Source organism: Equus przewalskii, chromosome 5 (genome assembly GCF_037783145.1).
Source record: "Equus przewalskii isolate Varuska chromosome 5, EquPr2, whole genome shotgun sequence".
Classification (NCBI taxonomy): domain Eukaryota; kingdom Metazoa; phylum Chordata; class Mammalia; order Perissodactyla; family Equidae; genus Equus; species Equus przewalskii.
Genome location: NC_091835.1, coordinates 30,294,090 through 30,321,351, shown reverse-complemented (window position 1 = coordinate 30,321,351; position 27,262 = coordinate 30,294,090). Strand labels below are relative to the sequence as shown.

Below are 27,262 nucleotides of genomic sequence, written 5' to 3'. Positions count from 1 at the left end.
AATTTGAGTCAATAGATGTTTATTTCTAAAAGTAAGTTTACCACAGATGAATGTCAGGATGCACCTAGCAAGAAGGTGGGGAATCGCTGAAAAGCTCGGGTGATGGGTTTTCTCTCGTATCCTACGATAAGACACAGGGAAGGCGCAATAAGAAGCCTTCATGGGAGTGGAAAACTCCTCCAACTAGAAATAGCCTGCAGGCGCTCAGCTGGGGGTCACTGTTCTAATGTTATTTTATCATGAATGAGCTATATTTATTCAGAGATTATTAAAGCTGGAAAGAATTTAGAGCTCATCTAATCTCCCCTTTCCTTTCTGCACATGAGGAAGCTGAGACCAGAGAGGTGAAGTGGCGTACTTGGGACCGGACATTTTCTTCCATTCCAGACCTTTTCCCAATGCTTCACCTTGCACCCCCTTGGAAGAAAATCCTCTTAGCCTGTCAGAGGAAGCTTTAATGATACCTGCGTTCGCCTACAGTAATGTTCAGTCATCTGCAGGATGCTGCAGAGGCATTTGCCTTTCAGCTCAAGCAGAGTGCATTTCAAGAAGGGATAACAGCAGATAGATGCATACCTATTCCAGGCATTGTGTACTGACGAAGCACTGTGGCTTTCTTTGAGGGGGGAAAAGTGAATAGTAGATAATTAAAAGTATCTACTGGAAGTTTCTTTAGCTTCCTTCAGGGCTATAGCTTTGCCAACACCTCCCATCTCCTTCCCCCGTCAGTTGAACCCTTCGTGCTCAGCTCTTAAGCACTGTCTCGTATGCTGCAGCCCACAGGCAGCAGTCCTGCAGGCACTGGCATCACTGGAAAGAGCCATGTGCAGGAGTAGCAAGGGCTGTTTATTTGGATTAGCCTCCGTGGGCTGTGTGCAGGGGGATGACCCGTGACTTCTCCAACTCTCTTACCCATGTAGAGCTTGCTTCCTCACTTGGCTTCTTCTGAAGGTTGAGCCCACATCCTTCCCCAGCTGCTTCCTCAGGAAAACAAGTAGAGAGAAAAGATCTGGTGGTCCTTCCCTCTTCAGTAAGCTAGGCAGAATTTCCCAGAAGTCCGTGCTTTGGTGTGGACTTTCTCATGTTTGGCCATTCCTTCCATGTAGAAATAGCTGTGTGAGGCCACTTGAGCCCTGGAATGCCGTGGCTTTGCCCACACTTTCTGAGGGAACTATCTCACAAGCATGGTGAGCCTGGAGCTTTCATTGAGCCAGACTGGACTGGAAATGTCCCTGGAGTCTCTCGTTGTCACTCTTCTTCTCCTAAGTAAACGTTGACTACAAGGTTATCTGAGCTTTAGGGGCTGTGGGAATATTTTTCTTTCAACCCCAACCTTCCCCAAGAGCTTTCAAATCACATCACATGCATTCTTCCCTTCAGCAATCCAAAATTAGTAACGTGCGACTCCAGACCCCTACCCCACTACCATTTTTCTCCGTCAGCCACATCAGACACAACTTGCCGTGTCACCATATTATGCTTGCCCCTCTCCACTGCACATGGTCTTCCATAGGTGGTCATGTGTGTGACCACTCACAACAGCCCACATACCCCCAGAGCCTTGGTCGGTGATGGCACCCCTTCCATGACCCTTCAAGTTACTGGGCCAAGAGCTTGTACCACACTAACGGGTCATTTGACTATCTCACTGGAGAGTCAGGAGATACCACCCAAGGAATGTATCAGGTTGGCACTAAAAAAAAAGAAAGAAAATCAAGCAAGATCCATAGTTCCCTGTGGGAGCGTTTCCAGTCTCTCCCTGTCATACTGACCCTAAAATCAGATGCCATGTGCTGGAAACAGCAAACAGCAGTCCTGGATATAGAATGTGTGTTGAGTACGTGCTGCTGTAGCTGGGGGACACGTCCTCCTCTCTCTTCCTGCTTGGCTAGAAGATTGGCTGGACATGTATTGGGCTTGGTGCTGCTTTAGCACTGAAATCTCAGCTTCAACAAAGCCTTGTTCTTACCGCCCTGGCAGTTTCAACGTTAGATTTCTTGTTAGTTGTTTGGGAGGGTTTTTTTCATCTTCTCCCTTTTGACACTTTTCATTGCAAGAGCCAAACCAAATACACCGGGCTGACGAGCTAGCATGGCTGTATCTCTGATTCCCAGAGCCCTGCTGCTGTTTTGAAGGATCCCTTTGGCTAAGAGGGAAATTTTTCTCGATTTTGATAATGACAGGCCCTTAATTTGAATGTCTCTATTCGCATCAGTTAACAGATTTATAAGAGATAATGTGAGATATTATCAGGTCAACTCAGACAACCACATTAAAATTCTGCCCAGCTGGCAAATCTGTTCTTTGTTTATAGCACTCCTTACTTTCGCCTGACTCTAGTACGACCTCAGCAAGTCTTTGGGCTGGTAAAGCCTTGTAGAGACCATCTCATCTATCTCTTTGCCTCAGTACTGTGCTTCATCTAAGCACTCCACCCAGATGGGTAACTGACTTGTTCTTTTTGTTTTCAGCTTCATTGAAGTATAAGTGAAATTGTAAGATAGAGTGTATAATGTAATGATTTGATATACATATATATTGTGAAACGATTCTCCTATTGAGTTAATTAACACATCCGTCACCTCACATATTTACCCTTTTTTAAGTTCTATTCCCAGCAAGTTTCAATTACACAATAAAGTCACAACTGGCTTGTTTTCTGAGTGGGATGATACATCACAGTTCCTTTGCTGTAGCAGGAACATTTTTACACAAGAGATGATTCCCCATTCTCTTGGCTCTTGAAATTTATCGTACAGGGGGCCAATCAGACCAATGTCAATCTTCTGTTAGGGTTGGGGGGGGGTTCTATTCCCACTTTTATCTTTCATAGCCGTGTTTTCTGTTTTTTTGCCATACTCCTTCTCTATCCGTTTCCCTCCCCCACTTGTTCAGAGATGTTATAACACCTGTATCAAGACATAACCTATCAAGAAAGATGGTAGCCTGAGAGGTTCTTATAGGCACAGAATATCACATGGAAAAAACTCAACTTAGCCAGGGAAGAATGCTTTAGGCAGGAAAGCAGCCAGCATTTTAGAAGTGTCTAGACATATGTAGGTTAGAAATTAAGACATTAGTACATTAATGACATTTGCAAATACAAAATAGATTCATCAGAAAGCAAAAGTTTGTGCTGATTTATGTACAGGTAACTGTCTGAAACTGGATTGTTACATCCATATTACTGGCCTGCTTCCAGCTCCTGCTCTATGTCAGGAGATTAATTTGGAGTGACAGGTGATAGCAACCTGTGTTTTGGTCCTGTGCATTGCCTTTGACCCTAATTCATTTGTCCACTTCTAACTATTACTTGACCTCTCAGTTCTTGACTTACACAAAACCATGCCTGACTCTAAGCTTCAAAAGAATGAGAAGCAATCGTGAGTGATATGACAGCTCTAAGAGCTCTGGTAGTTAGCTAGTGAGACGAGATTTCTTATGAAACTTTCCTCTGAAGCAGGAGAGCCTTCCTCTTTTTGTCTCTGGAGAACTTGTGCATCTGGAGACAAATGTGTAGTGGAGTTTGATCCCTGACCATTCACTTGTTGGGCTTAAAGGACAATACGTAAGTTTCCCTGAGGCAAATACTTCTGTCTTCTAAACTGTACTAGCCACTACCTCCTTAGGCCTCGGTTGTCTTCCTCGTGAGGTTAGAGAATTGGATTGATAGTTCTTTTAGCTCCCTTCCAAGTTTATGATTCTAAGTTTCAGAATTATCCTGCTTTTAGGTCGAGTAGTTCCACTGCTTGATATTTTGTAGGGGAGGAGATTAGTGTAGAAAACTAAATTATGTGCTTTGTATTAATACAGATTCACTAAAAATCTTAACTGTTTTATTTCTTTCAGGGCTAGGGAGTTGCCAGTATCACATTGCAAAATTTTCAGTGCCAAAGCTGGGAAGCAGAGACACTCTTGATTTGTTTTGGTTTTTGTTTTCTTTTTAGCTTTTGAAAACTAAAGGTAAAAATGCATGGTAATATAGCATTGAAAAATCTAGTTACCCGAAGGCACATAGCCAGCATTTATTCAATAAATATTTAGGGAACACCTACTGTGTCCCAAGCATAAAGTGCTCTTGATAATACTAGAAAGTAATTGTGTGATTTTCATGCTTTGAGAGGCTGGAGGTCCTTGGGCTTCCCTCCTGGGAACCCTGAAGCTTCTCTCATGAGGGGAGGAAAGGAGGAAGTTCCTTTATGTCACCAAGTGAATCCTGAGGAGATTAGTGTGGAATATCATACTGTTTAGCAGTGGAATTTTGACTGTGGATCTTGTATACACAGGCCCCCTTGGTGGAATGAGCTAACATCTTGTTTTTATTATGCCATTTTGTTCAAGATTAGTCATGAAGAACAGTGACATCTTATTTACTGTTGCCCTAAGCAACAACAGCCTTTCCTTCTTATGAAAACAAACTCAGACATTGTCTGGCAAAGGAGTTTATTACAAGATAGGGAGCTGGAGAAGGGGAAGGCTCAGTGGCAGCCTCATGGCCGTTGCCGCTTCCAGTCGGGGTACACAGCCTTGGACCGTGGAGGCGGTTGCTTCAGGCTTTACACGACAGGCAGCTGGGGTGGGTGGAGACATTAGGAAGAAAAAGGAGATTCAAGCTGCAAGCTCAGACCTGAAATATCAAGGCAAACAGGACTTTAATAGTCTTCATCTGTGGGAAGTCATCATCGGACAGAGTCTTCAGCAGCAACTGTAGTTCTCCCCGGCACCAAATGCTGGGGGCTTCTACAAACACCTGCAGAAAAGTGAATGACTGGGCGAGAATATTCCCCTGCTCTCAGATCCCTCTGACCACCTCAGTGTTAGGGTTTATTCAACAGATATTATGGCAAAATACATTTCAGTTTATTCTGGTTCCGAACTCAGAAGTTATTTCATGTCTTATATTTCCTAAGCAGATATAGTTAAACAGCCTGCTGATTGGGGCTGGGGGCTGTAGCCCAGATCTGGCCAGTACAGAGGACCATTTCAGCTTGATTCATCACCTCTGAAAGGCTCGAGTCATCATGCCAGTTTACAGCTCAGACCTCATAATCTATGCATCGTGGGAGCCAGCTGTTAAAAACCTCAGGTGCAAATTCTTGTCTGCTTAAACCAAACTAAGCATCTCTGTATAATTTCCTGCCCACCACCAAACCGTCTACAGAAAGAAATTAATCTGAGTCATTACCAACCACAGCCTAATTCATTCAGTAACCTCTCTTGTAACCAGCTCTTCTGTGTACCCATCCGTAGTCCTCCTCTTTCACCTCATCCTTTGTGACTGTGAATAGAGAGTTCTTTCCCTTAAAATAAGGCTGTTTTCTCCCTTTTAAAACTTTCTTATTTCGTGGATTTCTATTAGCTCTCCTTGATGCCTTTACTTGGCTGTGGAGAGATGTGGTACCCATTCTAAAATCACGACCTGTGATGAGCAGTAATATTCTGGAGCAGCTTCCCTGAATCACCAGCCCTCAGCTGTACTGCTTCTATTCCTCCATCCAGCCCAGTTATGTTCCTTATCATTTTCCACACCATCAGCTGTGTTCTCTGACTGTTATCCTAATAACGAAAGCAGGAAGGGAGCTTGAGTGCCTTCCCTACAGCCAGCCTTTCACAACAATGCTTTTGTTGGGTGTCAGGTTGTGGAGCATCATCTCTGAAATGCTTCCAGTTCCTTCTGATCTTCCTCTGTCCGTTTCTCCCCTGAGCAGTGGTGGAGGTTGAAGCATTCTCTGCTTCTCTTTTGCCGCACACACTTCCAATGTGTGTTGCTTTGAGCATTCAGATTGAGTTGCTGTAACATTTGTGGTTCTTGGCTTGAATCCCTCTAGAAATCATATTACTACTCTGAGTTCATGGAGGGCTGAAATAGCTACTAAGAACAGAATACATTATAATAACATTCAGCAGACAAAGACAGAAAGTTTCTGCCTGAGGCCACCTTAGTACCCTATATTTGTCCCATATTCCATCTTTGGAGAACTTGAAACAAAGTGGGTGCTACAGTGTATAGTTCGTGTGCCTTGCTATAAGGTCTGCATCATCAGACAGTCTTGATTTGGAGATGCTTCAAATTTTATCTTAAAAAGCTCTTTGGAAAATGATCAATGTTGTCCTCCAGGATTAGCATCTGGTTCCTTGAGTTTATTCACCAGTCGTTTTTTGATTGTCTGCTATGCAGAGGGTGTTTTGCTAGGCAGCATTGGCATGTAAAAAAAGAATTCATCTAAGAGTTTGCAGAAGAGTTGGGGAATTAAACACCTAGCCAACTTTTGAAACACAAAACAATTTTGAACACTTTCGCAGTATTCACCTCTGAATAGAGAAAGCTTCACAGAGAAAAGGGGCAACTGAGCTCAACTGTGAAAGACGAGATTGTAGGATAGGGAAGAAAGATGTGTAGGAGGTGGGAGAGCCCACATTCTAGGATAAGAGAACCACGTCAAGGTAAAAGCAAAGACAAGGGAATGGTAAGGATACACCAGGAGGTGAAACTGGAAAAGTAGCATGGGGCCAGACTGTGGCTGCCACACCAAAGGGATTGAGATCTCTTTTGTAGGTGGGAAATCATTTAAGATATTGGAAGAGGAGGAGGGAACCTAATTCAACCTGTTTTAGAAAAATTCCTCTTACAAACCAGGTTGAAGTGGTTTTGAAGCTATTGCAATAAGTAAAAGATGCTAGGGTATGAGAGCTTGTATTAGAATTGTGACCAGGAGATTAGCAATGAAGAAACTAAACCAAGAGAAACACAGCCTAGAAAGGGCATTAAGAGGAATTTCACAGAAGAAGAAATGGCCAATAAATATATTTTGAAATGTTTTGCCTCAATTTTTGGCTTCACTAAAAACAGAGAGAACTACAAAGAACTGCGAACAGAAACAGCCCATCATTGACAAGGTTGGAGAGGGGGTGTCAGCCAGTGTACTGAGGGGGTGAGGAAATGGGCACCTTTATTTGTTGCCTACGGGCTGGAAATTAGTACCACTGTTTGGAACAGTGTGGTAACAGGTCAAAAGCTTTAAAGAAGTGTATGCCGTTTGACCCAGGAATTTTAAGAGAAGAGTTGTACATACACAAAGATTTATGTATAGGAAAATTTCACACATTAATATTTATAGTAGTGAAAAATTGAAAACAAACTAAATTTCTTTTTTTTTTAAGATTTTACTTTTCCTTTTTCTCCCCAAAGCCCCCAAGTACATAGTTGTGTATTTTTAGTTGTGGGTCCTTCCAGTCATGGCACACAGGACACCGCTTCAGCATGGCCTGACAAGCGGTGCCATGTCCGCGCCCGGGATCCAAACCTGTGAAACCCTGGGCCGCCGAAGCAGAGTCCACGAACTTAAGCACTTTGGCCCCCTAAACTAAATTTCTAATAATGGAATTAGTTAAATAAATTATAATGCATCTGCAAAACGGATTACAGTATATCCCATTTTAAAATTGTTTTTGAAGAACATTGAATCACATGAAAAACTATGTGGGAATTATTAAGTGAGAAGAGCAGTTTATTGAATGGTATGAGCAGTGTGTTTTCATGCATAAATGGAGCACTTACACACAGATGTTTGTCAGGCACTTGAAAAATGTCTGTCTGAAACTCGAGAGAGAAAGGAGCTAGAGTTATAATTATAGTGATATACCTTGATAACAGTGATTTTTGGTCGCATAAGGGTTATTATACTATTCTTTTTTATTTTGTATTTGCATGAAATTTCTTGTGCTAAATAAAAAGTTTTTAAAGCCCACAAAAGCCCACCTCAAAAGAAATAATTGAATTGGCAAAGAAAGTGCATTAAATATGTTAGTGCATTAAAGCACTTAGAACAATGCCTGGCCCATAGTAAATATCCAGTAAGTTAGTTGCTGTTATTATCACCACTTTATAAAGCTGGAGATAGACGGGGCACCCAAGCAGAAGTGCCAAAGGAAGAAGAGAGGAAAGTCTCCTTAGACCCCAGGAAACCTCTGCGTGTGTGGGAGGAAGCAGAAAGCACAGCAGCAGAACAGAGAAGACGTCTGAACAGATGGAGGGGAGCCAGGAGGTCCAGAGGGGAGAGATTTAGAAGACAGGCTGTGGGGGCAAATATCACAGAAGGGCTGAAGCAGGGTGAAAACTGGGCACAGGCCACTGGACTGTGCTGTGAGGTGATCCTTGAGGTTTGGTTTTGGTTTTGGTTTTTAAGTTTTGAAGTATAACATGCATACAAAAAAGTACACAAATCATAAGTATACAACTCATTGAATTTTACACACTCATACGATGAACACCTAGAACAAGAAGCAAAACAGGACCAGCACCTCAGGAGCCTCTCGTGCCTCTTTCCAGTCACTGCTCCACCCTCCAAAGGCAACCTGACTTCTAACACGGCGGGTTAGTTTTGCCTAATTTTTAGCTTTACATACCAGGAGTCATTCAGTATGAACGCTTGTGTCTTGCTTCTTTCATTCGGTGTGATGTTTATGAAAGGCATCTGTTATGATATGCATAGGTATGTTTCATTAATTTTCATTGCTGTATGGTAGTCCGTTTTATTAATATACCACAATTTATAATTTAGTTGTAGATGGACCTTTGGGTTATTCCCAGGTTTGGGCCATTTTTCTGGATTCTCTTTTCTGTTCCATTGATCAATAGGTCTGTCCTCATGCCAGTAGCAAACCAGGTTAATAACTATAGCTTTACTGTAATATTTTCCTCATGATCGTTCTTCATGTTCTTCTTATAACGTTGTTCGTTGAGATTGCTTTGGCTATTCTTGGCTCTTTGCATTTCCGCTTACACTTTGAATCACCTTGTCAGTTTACATATACACACACGCGCACGCCTGCCCAAGTGTTGATTTGGATTGCATTGAATCTATAGATTAGTTTGGGCAGAATTAACACTTTTACAATATTGAGTCTCCCCATCCATGATCATGTTGTAGCCCTCATTTAAGATGTTCTTTATTCCCTAAGTAATGTTTTCTAGTTTTCAATGTAGAGGGCTTGGTTTAGTAACCTTTTGAGAGAGCAATTTCAGTGAAATGGCAAAAAGTAAATTCTTCGATGTTAAGGAGGAAAATGAGAAACAGACGTAGCAAATGTAGACTATTCTTTTGGGATGTTTCATGGTGAAAGAAAGAGAAAACTTCATACTAACGTGTAAGAGATGCAGATTCAAAAGTCTTTTTCAGGATGACAGTGCTATCTGAATCCGTGGGGAGAGAGTGGGGGAGGGGAGAGAGTGAAACACAGGAGCTCCTTGACAGAGTTAAATAACGGGCACGTGGAAGGGTGGTTCAAGTTAGCCTGGAGAAGGAGGAGGAATACGGAGTGTTGTGGGGTCATTTGGAGGTGGGATGTTTTGTGGCTGCCTTACCTTAGGAACAATTTCCTCAGACTCTGGGTGCTTACACGGTGAACAGTGCTGAGCCATTGTGAGTGCTGTGCCCTTTGCCACTAATAGCACCAGACCCCACATGCAGGCTGTTTGGAGCATCAAGACTTGTTGCCCTCATGGTAATCCTAATCCACATTTTCAAACCCCTATTTCTTTTAGCAGAGCTTCTTTTTTTTATTGAGGTAACATTGATTTATAACATTATATAAATTTCAGGTGTACATCATTATATTTCGACTTCTATATAGATTACATAGTGTTCACCACCAAAAGTCTAGTTTCCAAATGATCCCCTTACCCCCTTTCACCCTCCCCTCATCCCCTTCCCCTCTGGTAACCACCAGTCTGTCCTCTGTATCCATGTGTGTGTTTCTTTGTTATTATTTTGTTTTGCTTTTTTGATCTTCCACATGTGAGTGAAATCATATAGTATTTATCTTTCTCCATCTGACTTATTTTGCTTAGCGTAATACCCTCAGGGCTCATTCACGTTGTTGCAGATAGCAAGGTTTCATCTTTTTTTACGTCTGAATAGTATTCCATTGTATATATATATCTACACAACGTCTTCTTTATCCAGTCATCTGTCGATAGGCACTTAGGTTGTTTCCAAGTCTTGACTGTTGTAAATAAGGCAGAGCACATTATTTTATGTCTTCTCTACTGGAAGTGCATACCTGAACATCTATTATTCTAATATTTCCTTCCTCCAGAGTATCTTAGTTAAATTAAGGTTTAGTAGAAAAGGGCTTTTCCACTAAGTTTTCAGTTGCCCAAGAGGCTTGAGGAAGCTTTCCAGTAGATATTTTATATAGAGAGGAAACTAAGGTGCTGAGATATGCGATTTAAGCTTAAGTTACAGAAGGAGCTTGCAGGATTCCTGGAAACAAGTTTGTTTTGCGGTTTACTGGAAATTGTTTTACTTTGGAAGTGTTTTTAAGTTCATTGTTGTTATTTGTCTCTAAGTGCAAAGCTTTTAATACAGACACAGAAAATTGCATCTTTATATCCAGATCATGTAAACTTACGTGCTGCGTATAATTCTGGTGTTTTTAAAAAAGTAAACCGGAAGACAGTATTTTTCAGGGTAGTACTTGTGGTGGTGGAATTAGCCTGCCAGTCTTAGAAAGCAGAGAGTAGGAAATGGGAGGTCTTGTTGGATTACTCAGTCTTACATCCACTAAGTTTGGATTTGTAGCTTTAACCACGAAGGGAAAGAGGGAGAAAGAAGGATTTAATTCATTGCAGCTAGGATGTAATAAGTGTTTTTGTAAATCCCAAATATTTCATGCTTGTACTTTTCGGGGAAATTACTTTGTGGTGGTGTCTAAATGGGCCTTTTTTTGGGGAGGAGGTGAGGGGTGAATAGGCAAGCATGATGGGTGGGTGTGGGCAGTGGGCAAGGGGGAGAGGGAAAAAGAATGTCTTGAGTGAGATCTGGTAAATTATGTTTCAGAAGCTAGAATATACCTTTCCCAATTTATCCACAGGACCTGCTGCGTGGCAAAACCATACAAAAACTTCCTTTTTTTACATGTGATGCACACGCTAAAGAAATATTTTAAAATAACAAAGTACTTGTCCATTTCAAGATTTGTTTTCACACCTGTGCTGTATGACATATCTGTCTAAGTTTTACTTTGTCACTTCACATTGCCTTTTTTTCGTCAGTGGTCTAAAAGTTCTAACAACACGTTCCTGTACTCCTTTGACTTCAGAATGACTAAAGCTTTGCATTTCAAAGTCAAAATAAAAATCCTTGTTTTAAAAGCAATTCCAGTTTCACAAGGTTGACCTTTGAGATTTTTTGCAAGACAGGGAATTTTAGCATATAATAGATCAAGTGCCAATGAAGCCTGTCCCTGCTCAGCCATGCCCCCGTTAATGCTGCTTTCAGGTAACGTGCAAACCCTGCGTGGTCCCTGGAGAACAGAGAAAGGCCTACCAGGTGGAAAGGAATGCCTGCTAATGATGGAACACTTCCTTCTCTCAACTTCTTAATTCTTCTGATCCCCTCTATTTTTGAACACCTTTTCCCAGGCAAACCATTCATTAGACCTTGGAAGAAGCATTCTAGTCTACCTCTGGGTTTTTCCCGCTCATCTTTTTCCATCGCTTCTGGTTGTGCCTCCTCCCCCGCGCTAAGTCACTCTCCTCGCTCCGTGTGCACACCCTCCTGACGTCTGTAGGTAACAATCACATTCCCTCCTCTTCATCTTCAGTTAGTTCAGGTCTACTGTTTACTTCTTCCAATCCTGTCTCATAAAGTGACCCTTTCAGCTTATTAGTCGTGCCTGCCATTTTCCTTGGAACTCACACCAGTTTGTCTCCATTTCCTGGTACTGAGGTACATGAAGTGGAGCACGATGCCCTAGGTGTGGCCTTACTGAAACCGTATACTGGAAAGGGGGTCCCCTGAGCCATAGTGCCCAAGCCTGGCCAGCCCAGGAGCCTTTGGTCACTCTCAAGGGCTGGTATGGCTTCTCGCAAGACCCAGTAATTCTGTCTTGCTCGACTTCAGTGAACAGCTGAGTGCGTTTCCTCCTCCAGGCCTTTTTAGCTCATGCTAGTTTTAGGTTTGGAATGACCCTTTTTCTGTCCTCTCATATCAACTGCCACATTCTTCAGGAGGCTGTCCCCTCCTTCTCCTCCTTCTTTCTGCCCAGACTGAAGGCAGTAGCACATCATACTTCTCTGTGGGTGTTTGCTACACAGTGCTTTGCGTGGAGTATCAATATTTTTTTTACAGTTTTATTGAGATACAATTTACACACCATACAATTCGCCTGTCTAAAGTGTACAATTCAGTAGGTTTAGTTTGTTCTCAGAATCATGCAACTCTCACCACAATCAGTTTTCAAACATTTTCATCATTCCAAAAAGAATTCCATACTTATTAGCAGTCACTCCTGATTACCCCATCCCTCCCCAGCCCTAGGCAACCACTATCTACTTTCTGACTCTGGATTTGCCTAGTCTGGACATTTCATAAAAATAGAATCATACAATATGTGGTCTCTTGTGACTGGCTTCTCTCACTTAGCATAATGTTTTCATGGTTCATGTTGTAGCATGTATCAGAAATCATTCTTTTTCATTGGCAAATCAACCAATACTTTTTAAATTCATTTTCTTTTTTCCCCTGAGGAAGACTTGCCCTGAGCTAACATCTGTTGCCAATCTTCCTCTCCAAAAAAATAAAATAAAAAGCACTTACCTGGGGGCTGGCCGTGTGACATAGTGGTTAAATTTGCATGCTCCACTTCGGCGGCCCAAAGTTCGTGAGTTCAGATGCTGGGTGCGGACCTACACACTGCTCATTGAGCCATGCTGTGGCAGCATCCCATATACAAAATAGAAGATTGGCATAGATATTAGCTCAAGGACCATCTTCCTCGAGTGAAAAGAGGAAGATTGGCAACAGGTATTAGTTCAGGGCCAATCCTCCTCACCAAAAAAAAAGCACTTACCTGTCCACCAGCCCAAGTTTATAAAAAAATGCTCCTAAATTGCTTCTAGTACTTTCACAGTATAATTTTTTTGATAATATTTAATTGGGTATAATTGACATATAATATTCTTAGTTTCAGGTGTACAACATAATGATTCGATATTTCTGTATATTCTGAAATGATCACCACACTAAGTCTAGTTACTGTCTATCACCACACATAGTTACATGTTTTTTTGTCTGTAATGAGAACTTTTAAGATGTACTTTCTTAGCAACTTTCAAATATACTTTTTTTTTTCGCTGAGGAATATTAGCCCTGAGCTAACATCTGTGCCAGTCTTCCTCCACTTAATATGTGGGTCACCGCCAACAGCATGGCTAACGAGTGGTGTAGGTCCGCACCTGGGATCCGAACCTACAAACCCAGGCTGCCAAAGCAGAGCGTGCCAAATTTTAACCGTATGCCACAGGGCCGGCCCCCACAATACATTACTACTAACTATACCTGCTGTACGTTACATCCCCATGATGTTTTATAACTGGAAGTTTGTACCTTTTGACCAACTTCACCTATTTTGCCCACCCTTCACCCCCATACCTCTGGCAGCTAACAGTCTGTTTTCTGTATCTATGATTTCAGTTTGGTTTTTTTTTAGATTCCACACATAAGTGAGATCATATGGTGTTTGTCTTTATCTTATTTCACCTAGCACAATGCCCTCAAGTTACATCCATTTTGTTGCAGATGGCAGAATTTCTTTCTATTTCATGGCAGATAATATTCTGCCATAAAATAATAATCCATTGTATATCTAGACCACATTTTTTTTATCCATTTATTCATCAGTGGACACTTAGTTTTTTCCATGTGCTGCAGTGAACATGAGTATGCATATATCTTTTTGAGGTAGTGTTTTCATTTTCTTCCGATAAATACTCAGAAGTAGAATTGATGGATCATAAGGTAGTTGTATTTTTCATTTTTTGAGGAAACTCCATACTATTTTCCATAGTGGCTGCACCAGTTTGCATTCCACCAGCAGTGTATGAGGATTCTCTTTTCTCCACATGTTCTCCAACACTTGTTATTTCTTTGTGTTTCTGGTAGTAGCCATTCTGACAGGTGTGAGGTGAGATCTCATTGTGGTTTGGATTTGCACTTCTCTAATGATTTGTACCTCTTAGCCATCTGTATGTCTTCCTTGGAAAAATGTCCATTCAGATCCTCTGCCCATTTTTTTACTTGGATTGTTTGTTTTTGTGCTATTGAGTTGTATATGTTCTTTATATATTTTGGATATTAGCCCCTTATCAGATATATGATTTGCAAATATTTTTTCCCATTCAGTAGGTTGCCTTTTCGTTTTGTTTTTGTTTTGTTTTGTTTTGTTTAGATTCCGCATGTAAGTGAGATCACATGGTATTTGTTTCCTTTGCCGTGCAGAAGCTTTTTAGTTTGATGTAGTCCCACTTGTTTATTTTCACTTTTTTGATGCCTTTGCTTTTAGAGTCAAATCCAAAAACTCATCACCAAGACTCATGTCAAGGAGCTTAGCACCTCTGTTTTCTCCTAGGAATTTTGTGGCTTCAAGTCTTACATTCAAGTTTGTAATCCATTTTGAGTTAATTTTTGTGTTTGATGTAAGATTGTGGTTTCATTCTTTTGCATGTGGCTGTCCAGTTTTTCCAACACCATTTATTGAAGAGACTGTCCTTTCCCTGTTCCATGTTCTTAACTTCTTTGTCATAAATTAATTGACCATATATGTGTAGGTTTATTTCTGAGCTCTCTATTTTGTTCCATTGATCTGCGTGTCTGTCTCTATGCCAATACCATACTGTTTTGATTACCATAGCTTTGTAGTATAGTTTGAAATCATAGAGTATGATACCTCCACCTTTTTTCTTCTTTCTCAGGATCGCTTTGGCTTTTCAGGGTCTTTTATGGTTCTATATAAATTTTAGGGTTGTTTTTTCTATTTCTGTGAAAAATGCCATTGGAACTTTAATAGGGATTGCACTGAAATCTGTCTATTGCTTTGGGTAGTATGGACATTTTAACAGTGTTAATTCTTCCAGTCTGTGGGCACAGAATGCCTTTCCGTTGATGTGTGTCTTCTCTCATCAATGTCTGATAGCTGTCAGTGTGCAGGTCTTTCCATTGATCTGTGTGTCTTTTCTCATCAATGTCTGATAGCTGTCAGTGTGCAGGTCTTTCACCTCCTTGGTTAAATTTATTCCTAAGTATTTTTTTTTTTGATGCAGTCATAAATGGGATTATTCTCTTAATATTTCTTTCCAAGTTATCTATATTAGTGTATAGAAATGCAACAGGTTTGTGTATTGATTTTGTATCCTGCAAGTTTACTGAATTTGTTAATTAGTTCTAAGTTTTTTGGTGGTGTCTTTAAGGTTTTCTATATATAATATGTCATCTTCAGGTAGTGTCAGTTTTACTTCTTTCATTTCAATTTGGATGCCTTTTATTTCTTTTTCTTGCCTAGTTGCTCTGGCTAGGACTTCCAAAACAGTGTTGAATAAAAGTGGCAAGTGTGGACATCTTTGTCTTGTTCCTGATCTTAGAGGAAGAGCTTTCAGCTTTTCACCAGTGAGTCTGATGTTAGCTATGAGCTTGTCATATATGGCCTTTATTATATCGAGGTACGTTCTCTCTATACCCACTTTGTTAAGAGTTTTTATCACAAATGGATGTTGAATTCTGTCAGATGCTTTTTCTGCATCTGTTGAGGTGATCATGTGATTTTTATCCTTCATTTTGTTAAAGTGGTGTGTCATATTGAATGATTTGCAGATGTTGAACCATCTCTTCATCCCTGGAATAAATCCCACTTGATCATAGTGTATGATCCTTTTTTTTTTTTTAAGGAAGATTAGCCCTGAGCTAAGCACTGCCAATCCTCTTTTTGCTGAGGAAGACTGGCCCTGAGCTAACATCCATGCCTATCTTTGTCTACTTTGTGTGTGATCCTTTTAATGTACTATTGAATGCAATTTGCTAATATTTTGTTGAGGATTTTTGCACGTACGTTCATCAGGGATATTGGCCTGCAATTTTCTTTTCTTGTGGTGTCCTTGTCTAGTATCAGGGTAATACTGGCCTAGTAAAATGAGTTTGGAAGTATTCCCCTCTCTTCTATTTTGAAAAAGTTTGAGAAAGATTGATATTAATTCTTCTTTAAATGTTTGATAGAATTCACCAGTGAAGCTGTCTGGTCCTGGACTTTTGTTTGTAGGAAGGCTTTTGATTACTGATTTGGTCTCCTTATTAGTAATCAGTTTGTTCAGATTTTCTGTGTCTTCATGATATAGTCTTGGTAGCTTGTATGTTTCTAGGAAGTTATGCATTTCTTCTCAGTTGTCTGATTTGTTGACATATAATTATTCATAATAGTCTCTTACGAGCCTTTGTATTTCTGTGGTATCAGTTTTAATGTCTCCTCTTTCACTTCTGATTTTATTTATTTGAGCCCTTTCTCTTTTGTTCTTGTTAAGTGTAGCTAAAAGTTTGTTTTATTTATCTTTAAAAAAAAAAACAGCTTTTAGTTTCATTGATCTTTTCTGTTGTCTTTTTAGTCTCTATTTCATTTATTTCTGCTCTGATGTTTGTTATTTCTTTCCTTCTACTAACTTTAGGCTTAGTTTGTTCTTCTTTTCCTAGTTCCTTGAGGTGTAAATTTAGGTTATTGAGAGATTTTTGGTTTCTTAATGTGCGCATTTACTGCTGTGAAATTCCCTCTTAGAGCTGCTTTTACTGCATCCTATAAGTTTTGGTATGTTGTATTTTCCATTTTCATTTGTCTCAACATATTTTTTTATTTCTCTTTTGATTTCTTCTTTGACCCATTGGTTTTTCACTCTCATGTTGTCTAATCTCCACATGTTGCTGATTTTCCATTTTTCTCTTTGTAATTGGTTTCTAGTAGCAGACCATTATGGTCAGAAAAGAGGCTTGATATGATTTCAGTCTTACTAAATTTATTAAGACGTGTTTTCTGGCCTAACATACGATTCTATCCTGGAGAAGGTTCTGTGTGCACTTGAGAAGAATGTGTATTCACAGTATAACTTTTCAATTTAGATCTTTAACCAGTTTGAAATTTATATATGGTATGAGCAGGAATCTGACCACACCTAGGCCCAGTTGACCCAATACAATTTGTTGATTTCAAATGTCTCCAGATCGTATTCCAAATTCTACTGATCTAATTTTATCAATACAATACTCTTCTAATTACTGTACTTCCATTGTGTGTTTTATAATCTGGTTGAGCAAGTCCCAGAGCATTTTTCTTCCTTTAAAATATTTTCTTGGCTTTTCTTACATATTTACACTTCAGAATAAATTTTAGACTCAATTATCAAGATCCAAAAAGAGCCTTTGGGTTTTGGTTTGGAAATGTATTAATATTATACTTTTAGGTGAAAACAAAATCAGTTTACAAATAACCATTTTGTTTCTAAAGATTTTTTTTTCCTTTTTCTCCCCAAAGCCCCCCAGTATATAGTTGTATATTTTAGTTGTGGGTCCTTCTAGATGTGGCATGTGGGGCACAGCCTGACGAGCAGTGCCATGTCCGCACCCAGGATCCGAACCAGCGAAACCCTGGGCTGCTGAAGCAGAGTGCACGAACTTAACCACTCGGCCACAGGGCTGGCCCCCCTATTTTGTTTCTAAAATTATATATATATATATAATAAAACAAAGTCTCAAAGAATATTTGACAGAATATATATAGTGGTGGTTATCTCCTGATGCTAATATTATAGGTAGATTTTTTTTCTTCGTGCTTTTCTTTTCCAAATTTTCTGCAATGGATGTGTAATACTTTTTAAATCAGAAAAAAAAGAAACTGAAAAATGTTATTATAAACTAAATTGTGTCCATTAATAACTTCATGATTATCTACTTAACATAACAGAAGACAAATTAGGATAAAAAATATTTCATGGGAAACAAATATGTGACTTGTAGAGAGTCTCGTGCAGATACCTGTTGTCCAGAATAGAATATTCCTGGGAAGAATTGAGACGGGAAACTGACATGAGCAGTTCAGCATCACAGCCACCTCACTTACTTGCGTGGCTGACTTCAGTTCCATTGAAGAGACTTGAAAGTTGTAGCCTTTTCGCCTAGCAGTATCTCTGGACTATATTCTTTACAAGGCACTTGGCTTCTTGGTTTCCCCATTTCAGAGATTCATATTCATATGACACAGCCAGACCGTGAGATGCACCAAGACTTAATGTGGTCTAAATCTGGCCCTTGTATGTCCTGGTCTGTTAGTCAACATTTAGCAGAAAGAAGATTACTAAATCTGTTCCCAACTCTTTGATATATTTGAAGAAGCAGCATGCTAATTTCTGGCTTAGAGCATCTAGATTTTATCAACAGTGTAGTTAAAACTTGATTCTCTTAGATTTTTAATCTATACGCTCTTTCTGGGTAATCTTATCTATTTTATAAAAACAACAGGAAGGATAGTTATAACAACATCCAACATTTATCAAACATTCTCTGTGAGTCAGGCGTTGTGCTGCACTTTACATGAATATCTCATTATGTCTTCAAAACAACCATATAAATGTTATTACTCCATTTTGCAGATGAAGAAACTGAGGCTTGGAGACGTCCAGGTCATACAAACTGGTAATTGGCAGCGCTGACGTTGAAACCCAAGCAGTCCAACTCCAGAGCCTCTGTTATTGACTACACTTTAAACTCAGTTTTTAATTTCCTTCCTTCCCTAAAGCCTGCTCTGCCCCCTGTGTTTTCAATCTTATTTGTCTAATTTCCTCAGCTAGAACTGTCAAAATTATTCTCCATTCCCTCTCACTTAACTCCACCTCCTCTCGGTCCTGCCTTTGGAAAGTCTCACATCCGTCTGTTCCTCTCCGTGTCCCCCAACCTGCCTTAGTGTCAGCCCTGCTTAACTCTCACCTGGGCTTGCAACAATAACCTCCCTTGATGTATTCTTCCTTCCACTCAGTCTCGCTTGTTTTTATGTTGGTAAGAAAATGAAGCTAATCATGTCACTGCGCAGTGTAAAAACTCTTGGGCTTCCTTTTGTTGTTATTTTAACCAGATTAAATCTGAACTCCTTAGCTTTACATACACAGTCTTGCCTCAGTCTGTCTCTTCTGCTTCATTTCCTGTCGTTCTCCCCGCAGTCCCCTTACCTCGTGCTCCAACCATATTGAACATTTCACCCTGCCCTACATCTGGGCCAAGCCCTTTCATAGCTCTGCACATCAGCGTTTGTTTCATCTGCTTGAAAGCCTCTTCTGTCTTTGATCTCCCAGGCGAACTCCTATTCAGCTCTCAAGATCCAGATCACATGTTGCCTTTAGTAACATCTTCTTGGACTCCCCCAGGATGAAACAGAGTCATTCTTAGGTCTTCCTTGTACTGGGATGTAATTATCTGTTATTGTTTGTCTCTTCCATTAACCTAAATGGGTCTTCAAGGCAAGGACCAAATCTATTCATCTTTCAGTACCTAGCACATAGTAAGCCCTCAATAAATGTTGGTTTAATGCTTGAGAAGACCTGTCAAAGAGTGTTTAAAACAATAAGAAGTTAGGGGTCATCCCGGTGGCGCAGCGGTTAAGTTCGCACGTTCTGCTTCAGCGGCCTGGGGTTCACTGGTTCGGATCCCGGGTGCAGACATGGCACCACTTGGCAAGCCATGCTGTGGCAGGCGTCCCACGTATAAAGTAGAGGAAGATGGGCACAGATGTTAGCTCAGGGCCAGTCTTCTTCAGCAAAAAGAGGACTGGCAGCAGGTGTTAGCCCAGGGCTAATCTTCCTAAAAAAAAAATGGGAAGTTAGAAATATACTTACTCCTAAACAAACAGAAGACTATCTTATGTTTCTCAAAATAATCTCCTTAGCTAAATTAGCAGGTCTAAGGTAGGATATTCTAGTGTACTGAATGAGAGTGGTACATGGCAAATGAGGGAGGTGTTTTAAATGATGGTTCCCCAGAGCAAAGACCATGATGCAAGGTGAGGATCCTGTCTGAGGTCGCCCGTGTGTCCTCCTCCACTCCTGGGCACGTGTGAGATACTGTACACAATGGACAGAGTGTTTCAGCCGGAAGGAGAGGCCTAGGATTGGAGTCCCAGTCTGCAAATTACCATCTTTGGGCCTTAGACTAGTCACTAACTTCAAGGCCTCATTGTCATAAAGAGACATTTGATATTTACTTTTACACTTTCCTGGTTGTTAATTTTGGTGCAGAAAGACTTCAATAGAAAGTGCCTTTTTTGTCATTTCTTTTTTTTTTTTCCGGCTTTATCAAAGTGTATTTAAAGCAAATTGTGATATATTTAAAGTGTACAACATGATGATTTGATGTACGTACACATCATGCAAGGATTCCCACAGTTGAGTTAATACGTCCGTCATCTCAACGTTGCCTTTTTTTCTTTGTGGGAACACTTAAGTTATACTTTCTTAAAAAGTTTCAATTACACAATACAGTATTATCAACTGTAGTCACCATATTGTACATTAGCTTCTCAGACCTTATTCATCTTCTAACTGAAAGTTTGTTCGCTTTTATCAGACTTTCCCCCAACTCCCCAGCCCCTGGCGACTACCATTCTGTTCTCTCTTTGTATGAGTTCTACTTTGTTTTTAGATTCCACACACGTAAGTGATACCAAAGAAAGTATTTGTCTTTCTCTGTCTGGCTTGTTTCACTTAGCATAATGCCCCCCAGTTTCATCCATATTGGTGTAAATGTCATTTATTGGTGAACAATAATTCTTAACAAAGTGCAAATAGGATTGTTTTATTTCATCCGAAATCCATCTTTCCTTTCTTTTTCAGCTTCAGAATGAATTAGAAAAAGGTGAACGGGACAATGCAGACCTGCAGGAGTTTGCCAATGCCATTCTCCAACAGATAGCAGATCACTGCCCTGACATCCTGGAGCAAGTGGTCAACGCGTTAGAAGAGTCGTCCTGACCCTGCTGCCTGGGGAGGGCAAGCCCAGCAGCCCGGCAGAGTGAGCCCCAGGAGCCAAGAAAGGAGAACTACGAGGAGCGGGCCCCCAGAAACTTCTTGGCACCAAACAAACACTGCGAACCCTATCCTATCTTGGTCAGTCCTTCAAGTGTGATTCCAGCACCATTGCTACATGTGTCATCTTACTCTGCCCTTCTACTTTGGATGTTGTCTCTACACTAATTTTCTTGATGTCCAGGGTGGGTAAGTGGCCAAGTCTCCCTGAAGAACTGCCATCCAGTCAGCACCAGTGGAGAACTGTGGAAGCTGGTGGCTCTTCCCTTACAGACGGGCATGGAGTAGAGAGCCCTCTTACCTCTGTGCTTGGCATGAGAACTAAATCTGGAATCTACTTGGAGTTCAACATATTGAGAGAATACTTCCCAATGGACCAGAGAGCTGTCTGTTCTAATATCACAACAGGTGCTTTCTCCTAAAAGAGTTTTTAAAAATCACAAAAAGAGTATTAGAAAAAGAGAGAACAGGGACAAAGAGAAAACCGACTCTTCTTTATGCTACTTCTTTTGTTTACTTTTCCTGTCTGGTGTTTTATGCAGAGGAGCTACAAGCAGGCCTCATGATGGCTAAGTGAACACTAATACCCCTGGTTTTGAGTCTTCACCCAGCCCACTCTGTGTCACCTGTCCTTGCTCTTCTCCCCAAACAGTGAACAAGAGGGTGGTGTGACCAGTTCTCCCCTAGTCCCTCTTGTTTAAGACCTCTGACTTTATTCTACTTTGTTTGCTGGATCATGTGTCTCTAGTTGAAAGAGAAGAGCGTTTGACCTGAGGCACTGCCGTCACCACCTACAGCTCTGCCTCTGTGGCAGATGACGGTCCCTTAGGATCAGGCTGCTTTCTCCCGAACATCTCCCTCATCAGCATTCTAGGCCCCTGAGCTCCAAAACAATGCTTCTGCCTTCCCACCACCCATGCTCCAAGCTCTTACAGCCCAGTGGTCACTGATGCTCATGACCCACCTTTCACCCTTTTAACTTTACTCTTGATTTGCACTCCCAGAACCATGGCCTCATGCATTGCCTGGAAGCTCCCTCGGGCATAAATGAATGTTTCTCATCCCACACGCATTTCTTCCTCCATTCTTTCATTCAAAGAATATTTATGAAATGCCTACTGCATGCAAGTCACTGATAGGCACCCATGTATGAAAGAAGTCTCTTTTCAGTGAGGGAGAGGCATAAAGGATTCTATGAGACATACCTGGTTGAGTCAAAGCAGTAAAAGGCATAACTTTCCCCTCCCCCATCCTAATAGAAGGTATCTTTTCCAGAAAAATCTTCCACAAATCAGCATTTCTCATTTCTCATTGTAATGGAATTGATGGGTTTAGAGGATAGGGGACTGAGTCACTTACTTGCCTGCAGGATTCCACTTGGTGATTCAGGAGTTTTGTTTGTAGTCATTACCCTGAAGGAGTGTTCTGTTTATGAGGCTACGATAGCAGATAGTGTTTTCTTAACATATCTTTGTACACATCATGGAACTTGGCCAGCTCCATGTTACAAATTAGAAAATTGACTCCAAAGTTGCAAATCCAATTGAAAGTATTGGCATTTTGAAAGGCATTTTTCCCAAGCATAGACAATAACAGTCCTAAACAGGCAGGCACCAAGAACTAGACCGCTTAACCCAAACCTAGCCCTTCGACCATGTCTACGGCCAGACACCCGCCAGGCACTCACGCCTTCTGATAAGAGTTGCTGAGCTAAATGTTTTTGTCTTGCATTTTTTCCTTTCCCCTTCCCTAATTACTCACCCAAAGAATCTGATGCTGCCTGTAAAGTCATCGCAGCCATCGGTTCAGTATCTTCCCACCAGCAGCCCTTGACGGTCCCATTAACTTATATGGTCAAATCTGCAGCTGCCCTGATTCCCCACTGTAAAGCACTCTCTCCCTGTGAGAAGCTGTGGAGTGTTCCTTATCGAAGGTTTAAATGGACTCTGCTCGTAAACTTCTTCCTGAGAGGCTTCCTGATGGCCAGGCTGGCCAGAACCAGGGTGCAGGGGTTAGATAGTAAATGCCATGGTCATTTGTGGTCAATTACCTCAATTCCATTTATTTATTGCACTGCCCATAAATCTTGTAGAAAGCCCCCAGTATTTTAGGGCTGGAGTATTCGAATCTCACTTTATCTATCATAATGCAAAGAACTGCGGTATGATACCAGCCTTCCTAGGACTACAGCAAAACAGAGAACGCAGAAGAGGCTAGCCCCAAAGAAGTGGCCTGGCCTGGCCTGGTACTGACTGGCTGCTCTTTAGCTGGTCTGGCAAGAGAGGGCATGAAGCAGGTCTCCTTGGATCCTGCTGATTCCACCTTTACCATCAAATACAACACCTGCCGCTCTAGCCCACTTGTGCGTGCCTCACTGCACCTCCTTCCTTCACCTTGTTTCAACCCTTCCTGTTGCTTCCGCTCCAAACCTTATAGAATTCCTCTGGACAAGTGCTTCTGAGAAGAGCTTTCTGAGGCAGACATCATCTGTCTAGTCTCCATGACCCAGAGCAGGGAGTCTCCTTGATTCTTCTTGGGTGGTCATCTTGGCATCTCGTGTGGTTCTGAGGACTGTTCGGTCCTAGATGAAAGTAGGCTCTGGCTAAAGTTTAATAGTGAACATGACCTGCCTTTATATTATAGGGGCAAAGTTAATACAGTTTCTAGCATTTAGAGTATCTTACTGAGTTTAGATCATTGAGCCAACATACTAAATGCACAATCCCATCACATAAGGACTTGTCATTCCATGAACCTCTTCTGGTATTCATGATTTCACAAGGTCATGAAACTTCTACCGAAGGCTGTGTAGCCTTGAAAACTCACTACAGGTTGCCCTAATGTTCACCAAATTCATCCATTCCATTGGCAAATCTAGTTGCCCCTCAGCGCCTAAAAATCTGTACCCCAAATCAAGATCATCTTAAAGGGGACAAGAAGAAGAAGAGTGGGTGGAATCCAACCTGGGGCTCGTGACTGAAGAAATACAATGTCACTTTCTCATCTTTCCATATGCCTCTATCTCAGGTACTCATTGAATTCTTGATGACGTATCTGACTTGAGATTTCCAAGGACTTGGATACCATTTGAAATGGAAAAGATTTTTCATTGGGCTTTAACATACTAAGAAATATGAATGGGAATCCCCAAATCTTTCTCAGCTCTAAGCTTTGGCCTTGTACCTCACAGTCTAAAGAAGTTCTAAGAGCTTCTCTCTCTTCCTTACACTCAAGCTTTAGAAGTACTAGTAAAGCAGACTGGGCCCTTCAGTGTCAATAGTGGCAATGTGACTTGGCACTTTTTGTTGATAAAAGCCTGTTTCGTTTTCCATGAGGAGCTCCTTGGCTCACCCACTCCTTAGAGTGAGAGAAGAGGAAGTCATCACAAAGTTTTAGTCAACTGCTGAACTAATCCCTCCCCTGTGGATGGTCAGGATTGGCATTTGGATTGGCTGCTAGAGAGTCCTGCTGATCCCAGAACCCTCCTGCCCTCCTGTTTGGCTCCATTACTTAAGCATAGGCCTACTGGCTACCTGTGGGTTCGTTGAGGAAAGAGCAAATTGAGGAATATGTCACCACATAGAGTGTGACCCTCACATGGCACCTCCAAAGTTGCAGTGGACCCTGTGTCAGCAATATCAGTAACTTTCATGTCTGCATCCCCACCCCCATCTCCTGACCTGCAAGAGTTCAAAACTATGGGAAAGGTGATGAGAAGAGAGACGAGAAGCAGTGCGGCATGCTGCCTTTGCAAAGCCTGCGAGGCCAACCCATCATCACTGCCGGTCCCTGGGCTTCTCAGGACAGTAACTTGAAACATTCAAAGAAGTATTTAAGAGGAATCTGGAGTTCCCCCCATATGAACTAAGGGAATATTTGGGCAAGAAAAAAAACATACAAGGAAATCCTTCTGAACAAAATGGCTTCTTTACTTACTCTTTTTAAGCAAAAACTGTTTCCAAACTTTTTAGTGTCAAATCTGTAACCAAGTGTCTCCTGATTTTTCCCCAATGTGTTTGGCAAGTGCTGTGACCCTGTTGTAGATATTTCTCCTGTGACTCTTGGGGAGAGGTGGTTTTAGGATTGATTTCGGGGGAGCAGATTTTTGTCCCATCCCACCCTCCTCTCTGTTTCTCTGCTTGTCAATATTGTCTGTGTGGTTCAGAGAATTGGGGCAGTTACATTTTGTCCATTGTCAAGATTATTAAGATATTAAAAAGTAGTTGTAGAACTGAAAAATTAAAGAGCTGTATTTAAAGAAAATGCAAACCAATATCATGTTAATAAAGGAATTCAAGCTATGGGGCAGCCAAACTCCCCCTCCTCCACCAGGTGGCCCTGGTGGCAGCTGGGCTAGCCGCTTGGACAGTACAATGGCCACGCTGCAGGTAGGTGACTGCCTGGGTGAAAGAGACAACTGCTGAGGAAAAGGAATAGGAATCTGGGGCTCAGAGAGTCCCAATTGTGCCAGAGATTTTCCTATAAGTCCTCAGGACCTCTGGGTAGAGATTTCAAAGTTTGTGACCCTATAACCACCCTCCCCCACATTGGTCCCAGCTCAGTGTGCCTAATACTGTGTGGTAGCCTGGGCTTGACTCTCAAGCCCCACACCTGGCAGCAGCCCTGTACAGGCCACAGAACCTCTTTCCTGCCCACTTGGTGCTATATCATCCAGGGACCCTTCCAGTATGGGCCAAGCACTGGCTGCTGGAGCCTGCAATCCAGGCGAATGAATTGTACTCAGATCTCAATTCCTTCTGGCTTCAGGCCCTCGATTCGTTCTCTTTAAAGCTTTTTAGACCCCAGATCTCCCGAGCCCAGCCGGTCTCTCTTGGCCCCAGAGATACCATGGTCAGGAAAGGAAGTGATCCCTGCTGAAGCCAGAGAATCCACGCCCGGGCCAGAGCAAGGCCTCTGCGCCCAGCCCCTCTTCCACACCACGCCAGTATCGCATCCATCCTCTAATGCAACTGGACCTACCTGAGGGCAGCACAGCACCCGTTCGGTCCTACCCGCCCCGTGCAGGACTAGCCCAGGAAGGTTCCAAGCCCACCAGGAAACGTGGGGTCTCCCTGGGATTCGCTCCCCTCTGCTTCAGAAGAGAAGTGCTGCACTCAGTGAGGAGCCAAGGAGCGCTGGGTGCTGACTCCTCGTAGCTTGAGTTCCTTTTGGAGACAGTAGCAGCTGCGATGGTGGTGTCTGTGATGCAAATGCACCCGCTGCCTTCAACTATGTGTGTGTGTGTGTGTATATGTGTGCGCGTGATGGCCAGAGTCATGTTACTGACAGGATAATGACATTACAAAGAAAGTGTGTTATAGTCAACTTTGCCTTGATAATTATTGTAAACACTTTGTTCATTTTTTTCTTTTTTATTCACAAACTAAACCCATCAGGAAATTATAAAGTTATTTAAAAATTGTGTGCTGTGTCTTTAAGTCTCTTCCAGTCTGATAAACCAAGTGACATGTGTCCTCAAATGCTAGAAAAGCAAGGAAAGGCCAGCAGTCCCCAAGAGGTCACTTCCAGTGGTAGGTAAGCCCAGAAGCGGGAGTACCCGGTGGAGGAGTTGGCAGCGCACGGAGCTCTGACAGGCCTGGTGGGGTGCCCTCAGAAGAGTAAGCCCCCTTTAGGCCCCACCTGAGCTCTGGGTTGGCAGCCCCCCTCCTTGCCTTTCAAAGTCAATATCCACCTCCCCTTTTCCCTCCTTACACCCTAGGCCCTGAGCCAGGTTCTCCATTTCAGATCTGATCGTGTTCCAGAGCTTAGAGTACGTACCCACTGCCGAGGGGCCACAGAGCTGCTCATGCTCAGATGGAAGAGCAGCAAGGAGGGGCACAACTTGACAGGGTGTTTGTTTGCAACTGGGATTCGAGCTTCGCAGGGGTGTATTGTGATGGATTAACTCTGGGATGTGTGAGCTGTATCAGCCAACAGAAAGTGTGAACACCAAGAGTGAAAGGGGGCCAAGTGCTTGAAAAATTTCCAGCTTTGATATTTGTCTTGGGCCTTGTGCTCCATAAGAAATTATTCTGGGGAATTTCTTTTATGAGAATTAGTTTTCTGCTTAGCTTCATTTCTGTGTCTACCCGGGAAAGGAATCAGCCTGCTTGCTGCATTCCCTCCCTCGCCCATGTCACTTCTGTCCCCCACGGAGTGCTGGCACTTGGGAATTGGAGTGTGAGAGGTGAGCGTCGCCCCTGCCTGTAGGCTCTCCCGACACCCAGGTTCTGCCCCTGCCTCGCTCTCTCCTGCCCGAGCAGCTGTTGAGAAGTTCTCCCAGGTGTAGGAACACCTGGGGATGGCGCTGTTTACAGAACTGAGACCCTGAGGCTGCTCGTCATTCCGTCGGGAGGCAGGAGCAGCTTTGCTAGCAGA

The 27,262-nt window shown here is 42.1% G+C and overlaps 1 protein-coding gene across 22 annotated transcripts in view; it reads left to right on the top strand.

Moving 5' to 3' along the window:
• Positions 1-26,306, top strand: part of ERC1 (ELKS/RAB6-interacting/CAST family member 1) — a 516,642-nt gene extending 490,336 nt beyond the window's left edge. For 21 of the 22 annotated variants that reach the window (XR_011540237.1, XR_011540234.1, XR_011540233.1 and 18 more), the window contains one exon: positions 20,693-26,306. Coding sequence is in view for 15 of the 22 variants with exons in the window: in XM_070620439.1 (XP_070476540.1) it covers positions 20,693-20,830 (138 nt within the window). In the remaining 7 variants the exon portion in view is untranslated. The remainder of the gene's footprint in view (positions 1-20,692) is intronic. The other variant, XR_011540238.1, reaches the window with a different exon arrangement.
• Positions 26,307-27,262: the final 956 nt, after the last annotated feature.